Raw genomic sequence first — 16,799 nt, 5'->3', positions numbered from 1 at the left:
TCTGACCCATGACTTATCGTGATGGATCCAACCCTGATGGATCTTTGTTCTCAGGTCTGATGCAGCTTTGCCCACTAGACCTCAGTGTCTCAAATGCAACTTATCTGTGATTTTGCAGCGTGGCTCAAGGTAGTAGCTCTGCGTGAGCTACTCGCTTTCCACGTCCCGGCACACTGCAGAAAATTGGGGCTATTGGGTGTGCGTGGTGTTACTACCAAGGACACCTTCACTTTCAGGCCTGACACGTACTGTCCGGCATCCGAACCCTTTGCCTCAGGTTAAAGAAATCGGCCAAGTTGGTAAAAACAGAGTTTTCTTTACTTGACAATACACTCAGGTGCTCAGGGCAGCAGGATCATACTTCAAGGACACTTCTGTATCATACAGAGGCATGTTTATCATGGTTACAGGTGACGGCACTTTACTTGTGAATGGTATACATGTGGAACAGATAAGGTGAACCTCCATCTTCCTGGTACAGGGCCACACGGGTCAATCTGTTACGCTGTGAACCCTGTACCCAGACTACTTTCTGAGATGTTTATCAGGGCTGCTCCTAGAGTCGTTGACGTGTCCTCAGCCAGGCTGACTCTTTTCCTCTACAGGGTCCCTCAAGGTTGGCCAACAGTGGACTCACATTTCCAAGTCTCTTCCTAACTGGTGCCCCAATTTGCCCATTCTGTAGGATTCAGTCACCACTGTTAGGCTATGTGCGCACGTTGTATAATTTCATGCATTTGCGCTGCGTATAGCACTGCAGAGTAAATGCATGCATCCTGCGTCCCCTGCACAATCTATGAAAATTGTGCATAATCCGTGCGCACGATGCTTTTTTGAACGCAGCGATTTGAAAGTCAAAAATTTTACAAAATCTCTGCATTTAAAAAAGCAGTATGTCAATTCTTTTGAGCGTTTTGGCAGCGTTCTACACCCATTGAAATCAATGAGTTGTTGAAAAACGCTACCAAAATGCTAAGCAGTGCGTTTGCACTGCATTTCTGTTGCGATCCGCATGTTTATTTGACATAACAAACGCAGGTCTTTTTGTCGGTCTCTCCCTCCCAACCCCCCTCTCATACTCACCGATCCACGATCACCGGCACGGCGCTGCACGGCGTTCACACTGTGGTGGCTTCTACTCTTTTGAAAATGCCAGCCGCTCATTATTCCATCTTGTATTCCCTGCTTGCCCCACCCACCGGCGCCTATGATTGGTTGCAGTCAGACACGCCCACCAGCGGCTGTGATTGGTTGCAGTGAGACAGCTGTCACTCAGCGTGGGGGCGTGTCTGACTGCAACCAATCACAGCCGCTGGTGGGCGTGTCTATATCGTGCAGTTAAAAAAATAAGTAATTAAAAAAAAAAACAACGTGCGGTCCCCTCCCATTTTGATACCAGCCAGGGTAATGCCTCACGGCTGAAGGCTGGTATTCTCAGGATGGGGAGCTCCACGTTATGGGGAGCCCCCCAGCCTAACAATATCAGCCAGCAGCCACATGGAATTGCTGCATCCATTAGATGCGACAGTCCCGGGACTCTACCCGGTTCATCCCGAATTGCCCTGGTGCAGTGGCAATCGGGGTAATAAGGAGTTAATCGCAGCAGCCCATAGCTGCCACTAAGTCCTAGGTTAATCATGGCAGGCGTCTCCCCGAGATACCTTCCATAATTAACCTGTAAGTTAAAGAAAATAAACACACATCCAAAAAATCCTTTATTTGGAATGAAAGACAAAAAAACACCCTCTTTCACCACTTTATTAATCCCCAAATACACCACGGGTCAGGACGCAACATGCGCATGAGCCCTTACTTGTAACAAAACAAAGCTTTTCAAAGTTCAACTTCACTGCACACATCCGATAGGGCTGTGCAGCTGACAATCCTTTTCCCTTCAATTACTCTACTTAACTAATTGCTAATAGGAACTAATTACACTGGTCTTCATCACTCCTCCCACAGTGGGATAGTCCCAACGTTAGCTACTTCTGTCCCTGCTGTCTGTTGCTGGGTGGACAACATAGTTCTATACAAGCAAGCGTTTGAGACGTGCTGCAGCCGTGCAACTCTAGCTATATATGTTATATATGTGCTGTGGATATATTGTATAAATGTCACGTCTTTACATTGTGTAGGTCATTAAAAACAACCTGAATCCTGTGTGGAGACCCTTCAGGATACCACTACAAGCCCTCTGTAATGGGGACATGGACAAGCCTATTCGGGTAAGTGATTTTCCGTTGCTGGGTAGAGTATGGGGCACATACCGTATCGTACTGTACATATTATTAATTTTTACCAGAAGAAATCGTGCTACAACGGTTGTGCATCTAACTTTTGAAGAAGGCAATAGACTACTGCTTTGCATCTAATGCTGTGTGCCTTAGGGGTACTTTGCACGCTGCGACATCGCTAGCATTGGCTAGCGATGCCGAGCGCGATAGTCCCCGCCCCCATCGCACATGCAATATCTTGTGATAGCTGTTGTAGCGAACATTATCGCTACGGCAACTTCACACGCACTTACCTGCCCTGCGACGTCGATCTGGCCGACGAACCGCCTCCTTCCTAAGGGGGCGGGTCATGCAGCGTCACAGCGACGTCACACAGCAGGGGGCCAATAGAAGCGGAGGGGCGGAGATGAGCAGGACGTAAACATCCCGCCCACCTCCTTCCTTCCGCATTGGCGGTGGAGGCAGGTAAGGAGATGATCCTCGCTCCTGCGGCTTCACACACAGCGATGTGTGCTGCTGCAGGATCGAGGAACAACATCGTATCTCCTATTGGTGCGACATTATGAAAATGACCGACGCTACACAGATCACCGATTTACGACGCTTTTGCGATCGTTTATCGGTGCATCTAGGCTTTATACGTTGCAACGTCATTACCGGCGCCGGATGTGCGTCACTTTCGATTTGACCCCGACGATATCGCAGTATCGATGTCGCAACGTGCAAAGTACCCCTTAGTCTGTAGAATGTGAACTTTTGGCCCCTATACCTTTATAAATATTTATATATTAAAAAAAAGCATGTGTGTATGTGTAATATATATATATACTGTCAGTGGATTGAGACTTTCATGTGAAATCGAGTGCTTGAAAATATGTCCTTGACCATCTCCTACTACACATTAGGGAATGTAGATGTCATATAGGGGGTTCACATCTTTGAGGCTATGTGCCCACGATCAGTGTTCACAAAGTTTTGGACGCAGAATGCTTCAGCTGCGTCCAAAACGCTGCATTGTGCAGTACAAGCATAGTGGATGGGGTTTCTACTGTCCGCAGCGTAAACTGACCTGTGACTTTCCAAGCCGCAAGCATGTCAATTATTTGCTGCAGAGTCGCAAGTGTTCTTCGCATGGAGAACACAACGAGAGACCGCAACTGCCCGAGACCGGATCGTGGGCACGAGCAGCTGAGGTCTCCTGTGGAGGAGACTTTCGGCCCTGCTGGTCAGGACCCACCGTGTCCAAGATGCAGCAGTTCCTGATCATGGGCACGTACCCTAAGCCAGAGTGAAGAGTAGCCTTGGCGTCCTCGGCTCATTCATGTATTACATGGTTGGCTATTAAATGTAACTCTACGTTTTTTGGCTGCTGCAGGTGAAATTTGTGGCCGGATGCGGCTTCCACAGATAATAGCAAATTATCGGAATTACTGGGATGAAACCCATGATAATCAGCTTGTTGGTATAGCTAACTCAAGTCATCTTTCAGAGACCTCTTTTAAAGGGGTTGTCCTAACCTTCTAGGTTATCACCTGTCCACAGAATAGGAAGCTTAGACCCCTCACAGCTGAGATCTCTACTGATCCCGAGAACGGTGAAGCGCCTCCTTTGGATGTGATGGCTGCACACGTGCCACTGCTCCCATCAATCAAGAAAAACACTGATGGCACATCCTACCTTTCTAATGTGAACAGGTGCAATCTGAACATGAAACATAGTAACAAATGCAGTGCTAAGATATGTTTAACAATGAATATGGGAATATAGACGAGCATTACTGCTATGAAAAATATGTAAAAATTTAAATACTTAGCACACAAAAATGGCCAGTTTTATGTGAGCCCAACAGCCAGCGGCAAGGTGACTGCTCCCATCATTGTCTATCACATTCCTGGAGATGGTGCTCATATATATATATATATATATAAAAGCAGAACATGTTCATTCATTCACTGCAAGAAGACATATTGCAAATGCTGTGGAATTGATACATATTAGGTTAAGTTCCCACAATGAGTATTTGGTGTGATTTGTTTCACTGCGCAAAAAATACAGCATCTTACAGTTCCAGCAAAGTGGATGGGATTTATAGAAATCTGCTGCCCCCTGTGCTTTTATTGACAAAGCCAAATACCAGGCAATATCAAAAACAAAGCGTACCAAGAAGAGACATAAACCATAGTGTCATCAACGCGATAAAAATGCAATGAAAAAACTATATAATTTAGCTATTAGCAGCAGAAATGCTGCGAAATGTCTACAATATCAAAAACTCACCAAATCCTCATTGTCGGAACGTAACCTAAGGCTGGTTTCACACTGCGTTTTTTCTTATGTTCAGTGGTCCCTTCGGAGCTTCCGTCAAAATTCCCCCGCAAAATGGGTTTCGGACGCATGCGCCGATGGGACTACTGACTATAATGGAGCAGATGGAGTAACCGTGTGCTCTCTCTTACACCATTTTGGGGCATATATGCTTTCTGCAGGCAGACACCCAGATGTAGTAGACTGTGTTTGGTGTCCACCTACAGAAAGCATATATGCGCGAAAATGGGGCAAGAGAGAGCACACACTTTCTCCGTCCGCACCATTATAGTAAATGGCCTCATTGGCGCATGCGTCCCAAACCCGTTTTGCGGGGGAATTTGGACGGAAGCTCTGAAGGAACCACTGAACGTAAGTAAAAATGCAATGTGAAGGGGCCCTAAGAAATCCCGGGCTCCTCACTGTCCAGTGATGACACTAGAGCCGTCCTTTACACTGTTCTCACACAATGGTTTCCACAATCAGGATTTTGTTTCATAAACTCCGCGCTGTGTACATTATACATAGGGCCGAGGCTCTGATGGGAAACAACTTTGGGCTGAGCAGGGACGAGGCTTCTTACCTCTGACCTACAAGATAGAAAATGATGTAAAGGAGTCTTGGTTGACTTGCAGGAATCCCTGTCACTGTTGTAATAGGACTTATAGCTCCGATTTCGCTTCTGACGTTTCCATTCACTGGTATCTCATTGTTTAGTTTCGGCTAATGCTAGACACACCTCAGGCTTTTTTTTCCATAAGTGATTTTCATCTGTTTTGATCTGTGTAGTTGTTTTTACCGTCCATGTGTCATCTGTTTGTCACGTATGACAAAATAAATACTGATTGAGATTTCCAAAACCTTCTCCTACCCACCAGTCTGTGAGAAATGGCAGTGCACATATAAAGCACCCATGTCATCTGGGTGATTTTTATTTTTTTTTTCAACCTTGTGGAACAATTTACACGAATGATGAGTTTGATCCCTAAGGCTACTTTCACACTTGCGTTCAGCGCAGTCCGTCACTATGGAGAATAGCGCAGTCCGTTAACGCACTGCGCTATTCTCCATAGACTTGTATGGACGACGCACTGTAACGCATGTGTCAGCGTTGCATCCGCTGGACGATGCAGCGTCATTATTTTGACGCTGCGTCGGGCGGAAGGAACGCAGCATGTAACTTTTTTTTTGAGTGGCGGAAACCTTTATTTTTCACTGAGCATGCACTTTTTTTTATTAAAAAAATCACAGAAACTTTATTTTGTTTCTCGGTGGCCGAACATTCAGCTGAGCGCCCGGCCGCCGGCTATTGAGAGCTCTCAGCTGAGCGCCCGGCTGCCGGCTATTGAGAGCTCTCAGCTGAGCGCCCGGCTGCCGGCTATTGAGAGCTCTCAGCTGAGCGCCCGGCCGCCGGCATGTGAGAGCGCTCAGCTGAGCGCCCGGCCGCTAGCATGTGAGAGCTCTCAGCTGAGCGCCCGGCTGCCGTCTATTGAGAGCTCTCAGCTGAGCGCCCGGCTGCCGGCTTTTGAGAGCTCTCAGCTGAGTGCCCGGCTGCCGGCTATTGAGAGCTCTCAGCTGAGCGCCCGGCTGCCGGCTATTGAGAGCTCTCAGCTGAGCGCCCGGCTGCCGGCTATTGAGAGCTCTCAGCTGAGCGTCCGGCCGCCGGCATGTTAGAGCGCTCATCTGAGCGCCCGGCCGCCGACATGTGAGAGCGCTCATCTGAGCGCCCGGCCGCCAGCTATTGAGAGCTCTCAGCTGAGCGCCCTGCCGCCGGCTATTGAGAGCGATCAGCTGAGCGGCCGGCCGCCGGCATGTGAGAGCGCTCAGCTGAGCGCCCGGCCGCCAGCTATTGAGAGCTCTCAGCTGAGCGCCCGGCCGCCGGGTGATCAGCTGATCGTTCACAATAGTCTGCTGCCGGTAAAACTGTATAGAAGAAAAAAAAGAAAAAAGTTTTCTGTTGTTTTGTACGATCCGTTGCATCCGTTGTGCCATTATATGCAACGGATGCCGTTCAACGCAAGTGTGAAAATAGCCTAAATCAGATCAAGATCCTTTTTTTTGCTCACAGACTGTCCACAGAGACGAAGAATTAAAGGGAAAAAAAATTGTGAAAAGTTCACAAAAAAACAGAATGTGTACAGAAAATACATGAAACTTGGACATGGTAAATGTGATCTGATTTGGCATTATAGTGTGTGATTTACACCACTTGTATGCTTCAATTATTTGGTTATTTCACCCAAAAATGCTCTTCAGATGTGTCAGAAAATTACATCTATGGAGTCTACGAGCTTAAAGTGCCCAGTAAAGGAACAGCCATTAATGCCTGCCAGCTGGGGCGGGAGGAATAGGTGTCAGTACTAAAAAAGGATGTCCTTAGGCCAATTTCCGCAACGTCAAGAATTTCTATGTGGATTTGCCCTTTAACTAAGGCTTAAAGGGGTTGTCACTCAAACAAATTACATTTTAATTAATAGATCTTAGAATTAAAAAGAAGTTCCATAATTGGATGTGTTAAAAAAATGTCCCTGTGCTGCAATAATCTTATACTTGTGTGCCTGCTATGTACTGTGTAATGGCCGTGTCTGACCGTACAGGGACATGGTCTGATCATACCACATCTCCTTGGCTAGGGAGTGGCGCCTCTCTTCTCCTGTATCAGAGCCTCTCTTCTCCTCTATCAGTGCCTCTCTTCTCCTCTATCAGAGCCTCTCTTCTCCTGTATCAGTGCCTCTCTTCTCCTGTATCAGAGCCTCTCGTCTCCTGTATCAGAGCCTCTCTTCTCCTGTATCAGAGCCTCTCTTCTCCTGTATCAGTGCCTCTCTTCTCCTGTATCAGTGCCTCTCTTCATCTGTATCAGAGCCTCTCTTCTCCTGTATCAGTGCCTCTCTTCTCCTGTATCAGTGCCTCTCTTTTCCTGTATCAGTGCCTCTCGTCTACTGTATCAGTGCCTCTCGTCTACTGTATCAGTGCCTCTCTTCTCCTTTATCAGACCCTCTCTTCTCCTGTATCAGAGCCTGTCTTCTCCGGTATCAGAGCCTGTCTTCTCCGGTATCAGAGCTTCTCCTCTCCTGTATCAGAGCCTCTCTTCTCCTGTATCATAGCCTCTCGTATCCTGTATCATAGCCTCTCGTCTCCTATATCATAGCCTCTCGTCTCCTGTATCATAGCCTCTCGTCTCCTGTATCATAGCCTCTCGTCTCCTGTATCAGTGCCTCTCGTCTCCTGTATCATAGCCTCTCGTCTCCTGTATCAGTGCCTCTCTTCTCCTGTATCAGTGCCTCTCTTCTCCTGTATCATAGCCTCTCGTCTCCTGTATCAGTGCCTCTCATCTACTGTATCAGAGCTTGTCTTCTCCAGTATCAGAGCTTGTCCTCTCCGGTATCAGAGCTTCTCCTCTTCTGTATCAGTGCCTCTCGTCTCCTGTATCAGTGCCTCTCGTCTCCTGTATCAGTGCCTCTCTTCTCCTGTATCAGTGCCTCTCTTCTCCTGTATCATAGCCTCTCGTCTCCTGTATCAGGGCGTCTCGTCACCTGTATCATAGCCTCTCGTCACCTGTATCATAGCCTCTCGTCACCTGTATCATAACCTCTCGTCTCCTGTATCAGGGCCTCTCGTCACCTGTATCAGTGCCTCTCGTCTCCTGTATCAGTGCCTCTCGTCTCCTGTATCATAGCCTCTCGTCTCCTGTATCAGTGCCTCTCGTCTCCTGTATCATAACCTCTCGTCTCCTGTATCATAACCTCTCGTCTCCTGTATCAGGGTCTCTCGTCTCCTGTATCAGGGCCTCTCATCTCCTGTATCAGGGCCTCTCATCTCCGGTATCATAGCCTCTCGTCTCCTGTATCATAGCCTCTCGTCTCCTGTATCAGTGCCTCTCGTCTCCTGTATCATAACCTCTCGTCTCCTGTATCAGGGTCTCTCGTCTCCTGTATCAGAGCCTCTCGTCTCCTGTATCAGGGCCTCTCATCTCCTGTATCATGGCCTCTCGTCTCCTGTATCATAACCTCTCGTCTCCTGTATCAGGGCCTCTCATCTCCTGTATCATGGCCTCTCGTCACCTGTATCATAACCTCTCGTCTCCTGTATCAGGGTCTCTCGTCTCCTGTATCATAGCCTCTCGTCTCCTGTATCAGTGCCTCTCGTCTCCTGTATCATAACCTCTCGTCTCCTGTATCATAACCTCTCGTCTCCTGTATCAGGGTCTCTCGTCTCCTGTATCAGGGCGTCTCGTCACCTGTATCATAGCCTCTCGTCACCTGTATCATAGCCTCTCATCTCCTGTATCAGGGCGTCTCGTCACCTGTATCATAGCCTCTCGTCACCTGTATCATAACCTCTCGTCTCCTGTATCAGGGCCTCTCGTCACCTGTATCATAGCCTCTCGTCTCCTGTATCATAACCTCTCGTCTCCTGTATCAGGGTCTCTCGTCTCCTGTATCATAGCCTCTCGTCTCCTGTATCATAGCCTCTCGTCTCCTGTATCATAACCTCTCGTCTCCTGTATCATAGCCTCTCGTCTCCTGTATCATAACCTCTCGTCTCCAGTATCAGTGCCTCTCGTCTCCTGTATCAGAGCCTCTCTTCTCCTGTATCATAGCCTCTCGTCTCCTGTATCAGAGCCTCTCGTCTCCTGTATCAGAGCCTCTCGTCTCCTGTATCATAGCCTCTCGTCTCCTGTGTCAGTGTCTTTCTTCTCCTGTATTAATATTACGGTTTAATTGACCATTTTTGTAATAATTATTTATATTCTGACAAAAATCAAGATGGTTTGTTACTTGTCAAGTTAATCTTGGCTACATCTGTAACTTGTATTAATCCCGTTTTGTAAGTAGAAGGCTTTTCCCTTGTCCTCTAACCACATTTTCCTGCATTTCAGGTGGAGTGTTACGACTATGACAACGATGGCTCCCATGACTTGATTGGAATATTTCAGGCCACTATGTCCAAACTAAAAGAAGCAAGTCGCTCAACGCCAGTAAGTGGTCACCGGCTGATGAATGCACTAGTCATCCCTCTGTACCGGGTGTAACGATAGAGGAATATTTAGGTTTATACTGATAATGTTCCCAGCAGGGCCGGACGGAGACTGACAATCGGGCCTGGCATGTGAGAGCAGACAGGCCCACCTCCTATGAAGTGAATGTGAAATATATTTGTCTGTTTGTGGATTGCTTGAGGTGTATAGCACATGTGCAGAGTCCAGACTGCTGTAAAGCCAGAATGACAATATGCAGAATATAAGTTGCCGTACAGAAAATCTAGATTGTTCTTAATAGGAGGAAGGATCATATCTGTAATAAAGAACCTCCATGATCTTTATTACATACTGTCAGAAAGCAATTTTGCATATGATGCCCCCCACAATCACGCTAATGATAGGCCTCTTTGCTCCTGATTATTAGGCAACTGATTATACAATTAATTTTGCCCCCTCTCAAATGTAAAAATAAAGAACACTGTGCTTTTGAGGAAACGGGAGCGGGAATTGCCATAATTATACATTATTTCATTTAGTATATGTCAAGATGAGCGGAGCAGTGTGGAGGTGGTCCGTGCAGAGCTGGTGTGCTGGGCCCTCCAGCTGACAGTCACTTAAAAGGGTGGTCCGAAACTAACATTGATTTCATTCTAAATTGCAATTTAATGTAATATTCTGAATTGCTTTTCTAATATATTTTAATTAAAGAACCTGTCAGCATGATTTTGCAATGTAGAGTAAAGACATTTCTGTAATGGCACTGTAATACTTATTGCATTGATACTTTTGGTGCAGAAATCCGCTTTCTGGTTCTTCTTTAATCATCTTTTGATATTTCTTTTTCGCTCCTAATTGGGAGACCCAGACAATTGGTGTATAGCTACTGCCTCCGGAGGCCGCACAAAGTACTACACTTAAAAGTGTAAGGCCCCTCCCCTTCTGGCTATACACCCTCCCGTAGGAGTACGGATTCCTCAGTTTTAGCTTTGTGCGAAGGAGGTCACACACGCACGCATAGCTCCATTGTTTTTAGTCAGCAGCAGCTGCTGACTATGTCGGATGGAAGAAAAGAGGGCCCATACAGGGCCCCCAGCATGCTCCCTTCTCACCCCACTGTATGTCGGAGGTGTTTGTAAGGTTGAGGTACCCATTGCGGGTACGGAGGCTGGAGCCCACATGCTGATTCCTTCCCCATCCCTTTTTACAGGGCTCTGGGTGAAGTGGGATTTACTGGTCTCCAGGCACTGAGACCGTGCTCCATCTACAGCCCCTGGAGAAGATGCTGGATTGGAGCGGAGTACATCAGGGACATGGCCCTGCTTCCTCAAGGTACTCTGTGTCCCCGTGCATTTCGCGCTCACACCGCAGCATGCTGGGTGTTGTAGTGCGCCGGGGACATCAGCGCTGCGGCGCTTGTGCCATGGCCTCATTTCAGCTTCGCTGAAGCGGGCACACTTTTGGGGAACGGTCGCGCCGGCCGCTGGACTGCGGCGCGGCTGGCACTTGTGGTGCGCCGGGGACTTCAGCGCGGGCCGCGCTTTTACGGCGGCCGCGCTGATAACTCGAGTCCCCGGCTTTTGCGGCCTGGTTCCGTTCGTTCCCGCCCCCAGACCTGCCAGTCAGGAGAGGGGCGGGACGCTGGTCAGTGCATCAGCGCTGAGGGCTGGAGTCGTTTTACATACTCCAGCCCTCACAATAGGCACAGAGGGGACACTGTTTCCCGCACTTTTGTTTGGGAACTCCCACGGGCCGCCCCTCTCCACAGACGCCGGCAGCCATTCCTGCTGACACGCTGAGCTGCAGAGGGGAGCCGGGGAGACCCAGACAAGGAATTCTGCGCCTCTTACCCGCTATTCAGCGGGCGGTAAGCAGCCCTCAGGGCTCACCCCCTCTTGTGCCAGTAGTAATCTTAGTATTTTGTTCCTGCAAATACTTTGTACTGCATAGCGCTGGTCGCCTTTTGGCTATAGACTCTCTCACATTGCAGAGAGACAACAGCATGTCGTCCACAAAACGCAAGGGTGCCAAGGCACAGACATTATATGCTGCCTGTACCGCATGTGGGACTATTCTACCGGCAGGCTTCACTGACCCCCATTGTGTGCAGTGCTCGGCCCCTGTGGCACTTGCACAGCCGGGACCTCTGCTGGACGTGACCCAGGGTGTACCACCTGTGAATGCTGTCCAAGTGACAGGAACTGAGTTTACAGCTTTTGCTGATAGAATGTCTCTCACTATGTCACAAATTCTTGACACATTGCGGGCTAGGCCTGTACTTCAGGCCACGGACACTGTGCAATCATTGCCCCCTGGTCCCCCTCAGCTGAATTACTTCCAAGCTCCGGGACGGGCACATACACCTCAGGGTGAAGACTCTGACTCGGACGATGGTCCCAGGCAACCTAAGCGGGCTCGCTATGAGAGGCCTTCACATTCATCTCAATGGTCAGGATCCCAGCGAGATGAATCTATGGGAGATGAGGCGGATGAAACTGATCAGGATTCTGATCCTGGGACCGCTCTCAATCTAGATACACCAGATGGTGACGCCATAGTTAATGATCTTATAGCATCCATCAATAAGATGTTAAATATTTCTCCACCAGCTCCTCTTGCAGAGGAGTCAGCTTCGCAGCATGAGAAAATCCATTTCAGATATCCCAAGCGTACATTAAGCACTTTTCTGGACCACGCTGACTTTAGAGACGCAATCCAGAAACCCCACGCTTATCCGGAAAGGCGTTTTTCTAAACGGCTTAAAGATACACGCTATCCTTTTCCCCCTGAGGTGGTCAAGGGTTGGACCCAGTGTCCAAAAGTGGATCCTCCAATTTCCAGGCTTGCAGCTAGATCCTTGGTTGCAGTTGAAGATGGAGCGGCACTTAAAGATGCCACTGACAGGCAGATGGAGCTCTGGCTGAAATCCATCTATGAAGCTATTGGAGCGTCGTTAGCGCCATCTTTTGCTGCCGTATGGGCACTCCAAGCTATCTCAGCCGGGCTTGTGCAAGTCGACTCAGTCACACGTGCATCTGCCCCGCAGGTAGCACCATTAACCTCGCAAATGGCGGCATTCGCGTCGTACGCGATTAATGCTGTTCTTGACGCTACAAGCCGTACGGCGGTGGCGTCAGCCAACTCCGTTGTTTTGCGTAGGGCCCTGTGGTTGAGACATTGGAAAGCAGATTCTCATTCCAAGAAGTGCTTAACCAACTTGCCTTTTTCTCGTGACCGATTGTTTGGAGAGCGTTTGGATGAAATCATCAAACACTCCAAGGGTAAGGACTCATCCTTACCGCAACACAGACAAAACAAACCCCAACAGAGGAAGGGTCAGTCTGGTTATCGGTCCTTTCGAGGACCGGGCAGGTCCCAATTCTCCTCGTCAAAAAAGACTCAAAAAGATCAGAGACGCTCAGATTCTTGGAGGTCTCAGTCACGCCCAAAAAAGACAGCCGGAGGAACCGTTGCCAAGACGGCGTCCTCATGACTTGCAGTCTCCGATTCCCGCACCCTCGGTCGGTGGGAGGCTTTCCCACTTTGGCGACATTTGGCTGTCACACGTCAAAGACCGTTGGGTGAGGGATATTCTGTCTCACGGGTACAGGATAGAGTTCAGTTCTCGTCCGCCAACTCGTTTCTTCAGAACTTCTCCACCACCAGACCGAGCCGATGCTCTGTTGCAGGCGGTGGCCGCTCTAAAGGCGGAAGGAGTGGTGACCTCCGTCCCTCTTCAGGAACAAGGTCACGGTTTTTACTCCAATCTGTTTGTGGTCCCAAAAAAGGACGGATCGTATCGACCGGTCCTGGATCTAAAGTTGCTCAACAGACACGTAAAAGTCAGGAGGTTCCGGATGGAATCCCTACGCTCCGTCATAGCCTCAATGTCTCAAGGAGATTTTCTCGCATCAATAGACATCAAATATGCGTATCTCCACGTGCCGATTGCGCCAGAGCATCAGCGTTTCCTACGCTTCGTCATACAGGACGAACACCTGCAGTTCGTAGCGTTACCTTTCGGTCTGGCAACAGCCCCCCGGGTCTTCACCAAGGTCATGGCAGCAGTAGTAGCTGTCCTGCACTCGCAAGGTCACTCGGTCATCCCGTATCTAGACGACCTGCTTATAAAGGCACCCTCCCAAGAGACATGCCAACACAGTCTGAAAGTGGCACTAGACACTCTCCAGAGTTTCGGGTGGATTATCAACTTTCCAAAGTCTCATCTAACCCCGACCCAATCACTGACTTATCTTGGCATGGAGTTTCATACTCTATCAGCGATAGTGAAACTTCCACTGGACAAGCAGTGTTCGCTGCGGACAGGAGTGCAATCTCTCCTTCAGAGCCAGTCGCACTCACTGAGGCGCCTCATGCATTTCCTAGGAAAGATGGTAGCAGCAATGGAGGCGGTCCCGTTCGCGCAGTTTCATCTGCGCCCTCTACAATGGGACATTCTACGCCAATGGGATGGGAAATCGACGTCCCTCGACAGGACTGTCTCCCTCTCTCAGACTGCCAAGGACTCTCTGCGTTGGTGGCTTCTCCCCACCTCATTGTCACAGGGAAAGTCGTTCCTACCCCCATCCTGGGCGGTGGTCACGACGGATGCGAGCCTATCAGGGTGGGGAGCGGTGTTTCTCCACCACAGGGCTCAGGGTACGTGGACTCAGGAAGAGTCCACCCTGCAGATCAATGTTCTGGAAATCAGAGCAGTCTATCTTGCTCTGCGAGCCTTCCAACAATGGCTGGAAGGCAAGCAGATTCGGATTCAGTCAGACAATTCCACGGCGGTGGCGTACATCAACCACCAAGGGGGAACACGCAGTCGCCAAGCCTTTCAAGAAGTCCGGCGGATTTTGACGTGGGTGGAAAGCAAAGCGTCCACCATTTCCGCAGTTCACATCCCAGGCGTGGAAAACTGGGAAGCAGACTTTCTCAGTCGCCAGGGCATGGACGCAGGGGAATGGTCCCTTCACCCGGACGTGTTTCAGCAGATCTGTTACCGCTGGGGGACGCCGGACGTCGATCTGATGGCGTCACGGCACAACAACAAGGTCCCAGTTTTCATGGCACGGTCTCACGATCACCGAGCGCTGGCGGCAGACGCCTTGGTTCAGGATTGGTCGCAATTCCGACTACCCTATGTGTTCCCACCTCTAGCATTGTTGCCCAGAGTTCTCCGGAAAATCAGGTCCGACTGCCATCGAGCCATTCTCGTCGCTCCAGACTGGCCAAGAAGGTCGTGGTACCCGGATCTGTGGCATCTCACGGTAGGCCAACCATGGGCACTACCAGTCCGTCCAGATTTGCTGTCTCAAGGGCCGTTTTTCCATCTGAATTCTGCGGCCCTGAACCTGACTGTGTGGCCATTGAGTCCTGGATCCTAGCGGCCTCAGGTTTATCTCATGAAGTAGTTGCCACAATGAGACAGGCTAGAAAACCATCCTCGGCTAAGATCTACCACAGGACGTGGAAGATATTCTTAGCTTGGTGCTCGGCTCAGAGGGTTTCTCCCTGGCCATTTGCATTGCCAATTTTTCTTTCCTTCCTGCAGTCTGGGTTGGAAAAAGGTTTGTCGCTTAGCTCTCTTAAGGGTCAAGTCTCCGCGCTATCCGTATTCTTTCAGAAGCGCTTGGCACGGCTTTCTAAAGTACGCACGTTTCTCCAAGGAGTTTGTCATATCGTTCCTCCTTACAGACGGCCATTGGAACCCTGGGATCTAAACAAGGTTCTCATTGCTCTCCAGAAGCCGCCTTTCGAGCCTTTGAAAGAGGTTTCCCTTTCTCGGCTTTCACAAAAGGTGGTTTTTCTTGTGGCGGTCACGTCTCTTCGAAGAGTGTCCGAGCTAGCGGCGTTATCTTGCAAATCTCCCTTCCTGGTGTTTCACCAAGACAAGGTAGTACTGCGTCCAATTCCAGAGTTTTCTCCCAAGGTGGTTTCTTCCTTTCATCTTAATCAGGATATCACTTTGCCATCTTTGTGTCCGCATGCAGTTCACCAATTTGAAAAAGGTTTACATCTGTTGGACCTGGTGAGAGCACTCAGGATTTACATTTCTCGCACGGCGCCTATGCGCCGTTCTGATGCGCTCTTTGTCCTAGTCGCTGGTCAGCATAAGGGATCGCAAGCTTCCAAATCCACCCTGGCGCGGTGGATCAAGGAACCAATTCTTCACGCATACCGTTCTGCTGGGCTTCCGATTCCATCTGGACTGAAGGCCCATTCTACCAGAGCCGTGGGTGCGTCCTGGGCATTGCGGCATCAGGCTACGGCTCAGCAGGTGTGCCAGGCGGCTACCTGGTCGAGTCTGCACACGTTTACCAAACACTATCAAGTGCATACCTACGCTTCGGCGGATGCCAGCCTAGGTAGACAGGTCCTTCAGGCGGCGGTGGCCCACCTGTAGGAAAGGGCTGCCCGACAGCCCGATCACGAGGTATCTTTTTACCCACCCAGGGACTGCTTTTGGACGTCCCAATTGTCTGGGTCTCCCAATTAGGAGCGAAAAAGAAGAAGGGAATTTTGTTTACTTACCGTAAATTCCTTTTCTTCTAGCTCCAATTGGGAGACCCAGCACCCGCCCTATTTGTTCTTAGGGTTTCGTTTTTCGGGTGCACATGTTGTTCATGTTGTTTCTTAAGTTCTCCGATCTTGTTATCGGATTGAATTTGTTTTTTGAAACTGTTATTGGCTTTCCTCCTTCTTGCTTTGGTACTAAAACTGAGGAATCCGTACTCCTACGGGAGGGTGTATAGCCAGAAGGGGAGGGGCCTTACACTTTTAAGTGTAGTACTTTGTGCGGCCTCCGGAGGCAGTAGCTATACACCAATTGTCTGGGTCTCCCAATTGGAGCTAGAAGAAAAGGAATTTACGGTAAGTAAACAAAATTCCCTTCTTTCTGCTCAGCTTTCAGTGCACAGGATTTCTCCTCCCTGTCTGTGATTCCCCAGCCCCTTCTGCACCCTCTGGCCTGTGACTGTCCTCAGCAGTGATCTGTCACTCAAAGAGCGGAGGTAGGCAGAGGGGCTGGGAAATCACAGACAGGGAGGATAAGATCTAATTAGTAGAAAACTTCAACTAATGATTACAGCTGAACCAGAAAACGGATTTCTTTACCAAAGGTATGCATGTAATCAGTATTATACAGCCATTACTGCAATATCTTTACTTTATATTGCAAAATCGTGCTGAAAAGTTCTCTTTAAAAATTCCTTATTGTTCCCTCTCTAATATAGCTGCTTTTTTCCCCCTACAGCTTCCTGTATGATGACGCTTCGTTT

The 16,799-nt window shown here is 49.1% G+C and overlaps 1 protein-coding gene across 3 annotated transcripts in view; it reads left to right on the top strand.

The window, feature by feature from the left end:
- The window catches only part of CPNE3 (copine 3), a 132,554-nt gene that overhangs the window by 69,398 nt on the left and 46,357 nt on the right, over positions 1 to 16,799 (top strand). For all 3 annotated transcript variants that reach the window (XM_075353114.1, XM_075353113.1, XM_075353115.1), the window contains exons 7-8: positions 2,136 to 2,225; positions 9,418 to 9,516. In XM_075353114.1, coding sequence (XP_075209229.1) covers positions 2,136 to 2,225; positions 9,418 to 9,516 — 189 coding nt within the window. The remainder of the gene's footprint in view (positions 1 to 2,135; positions 2,226 to 9,417; positions 9,517 to 16,799) is intronic.

The sequence above is a fragment of the Anomaloglossus baeobatrachus genome, chromosome 6 (assembly GCF_048569485.1).
Source record: "Anomaloglossus baeobatrachus isolate aAnoBae1 chromosome 6, aAnoBae1.hap1, whole genome shotgun sequence".
NCBI lineage: Eukaryota > Metazoa > Chordata > Amphibia > Anura > Aromobatidae > Anomaloglossus > Anomaloglossus baeobatrachus.
The sequence above is the reverse complement of the archived record's forward strand: the minus strand, read 5'-3'. Positions and strand labels throughout refer to the sequence as shown.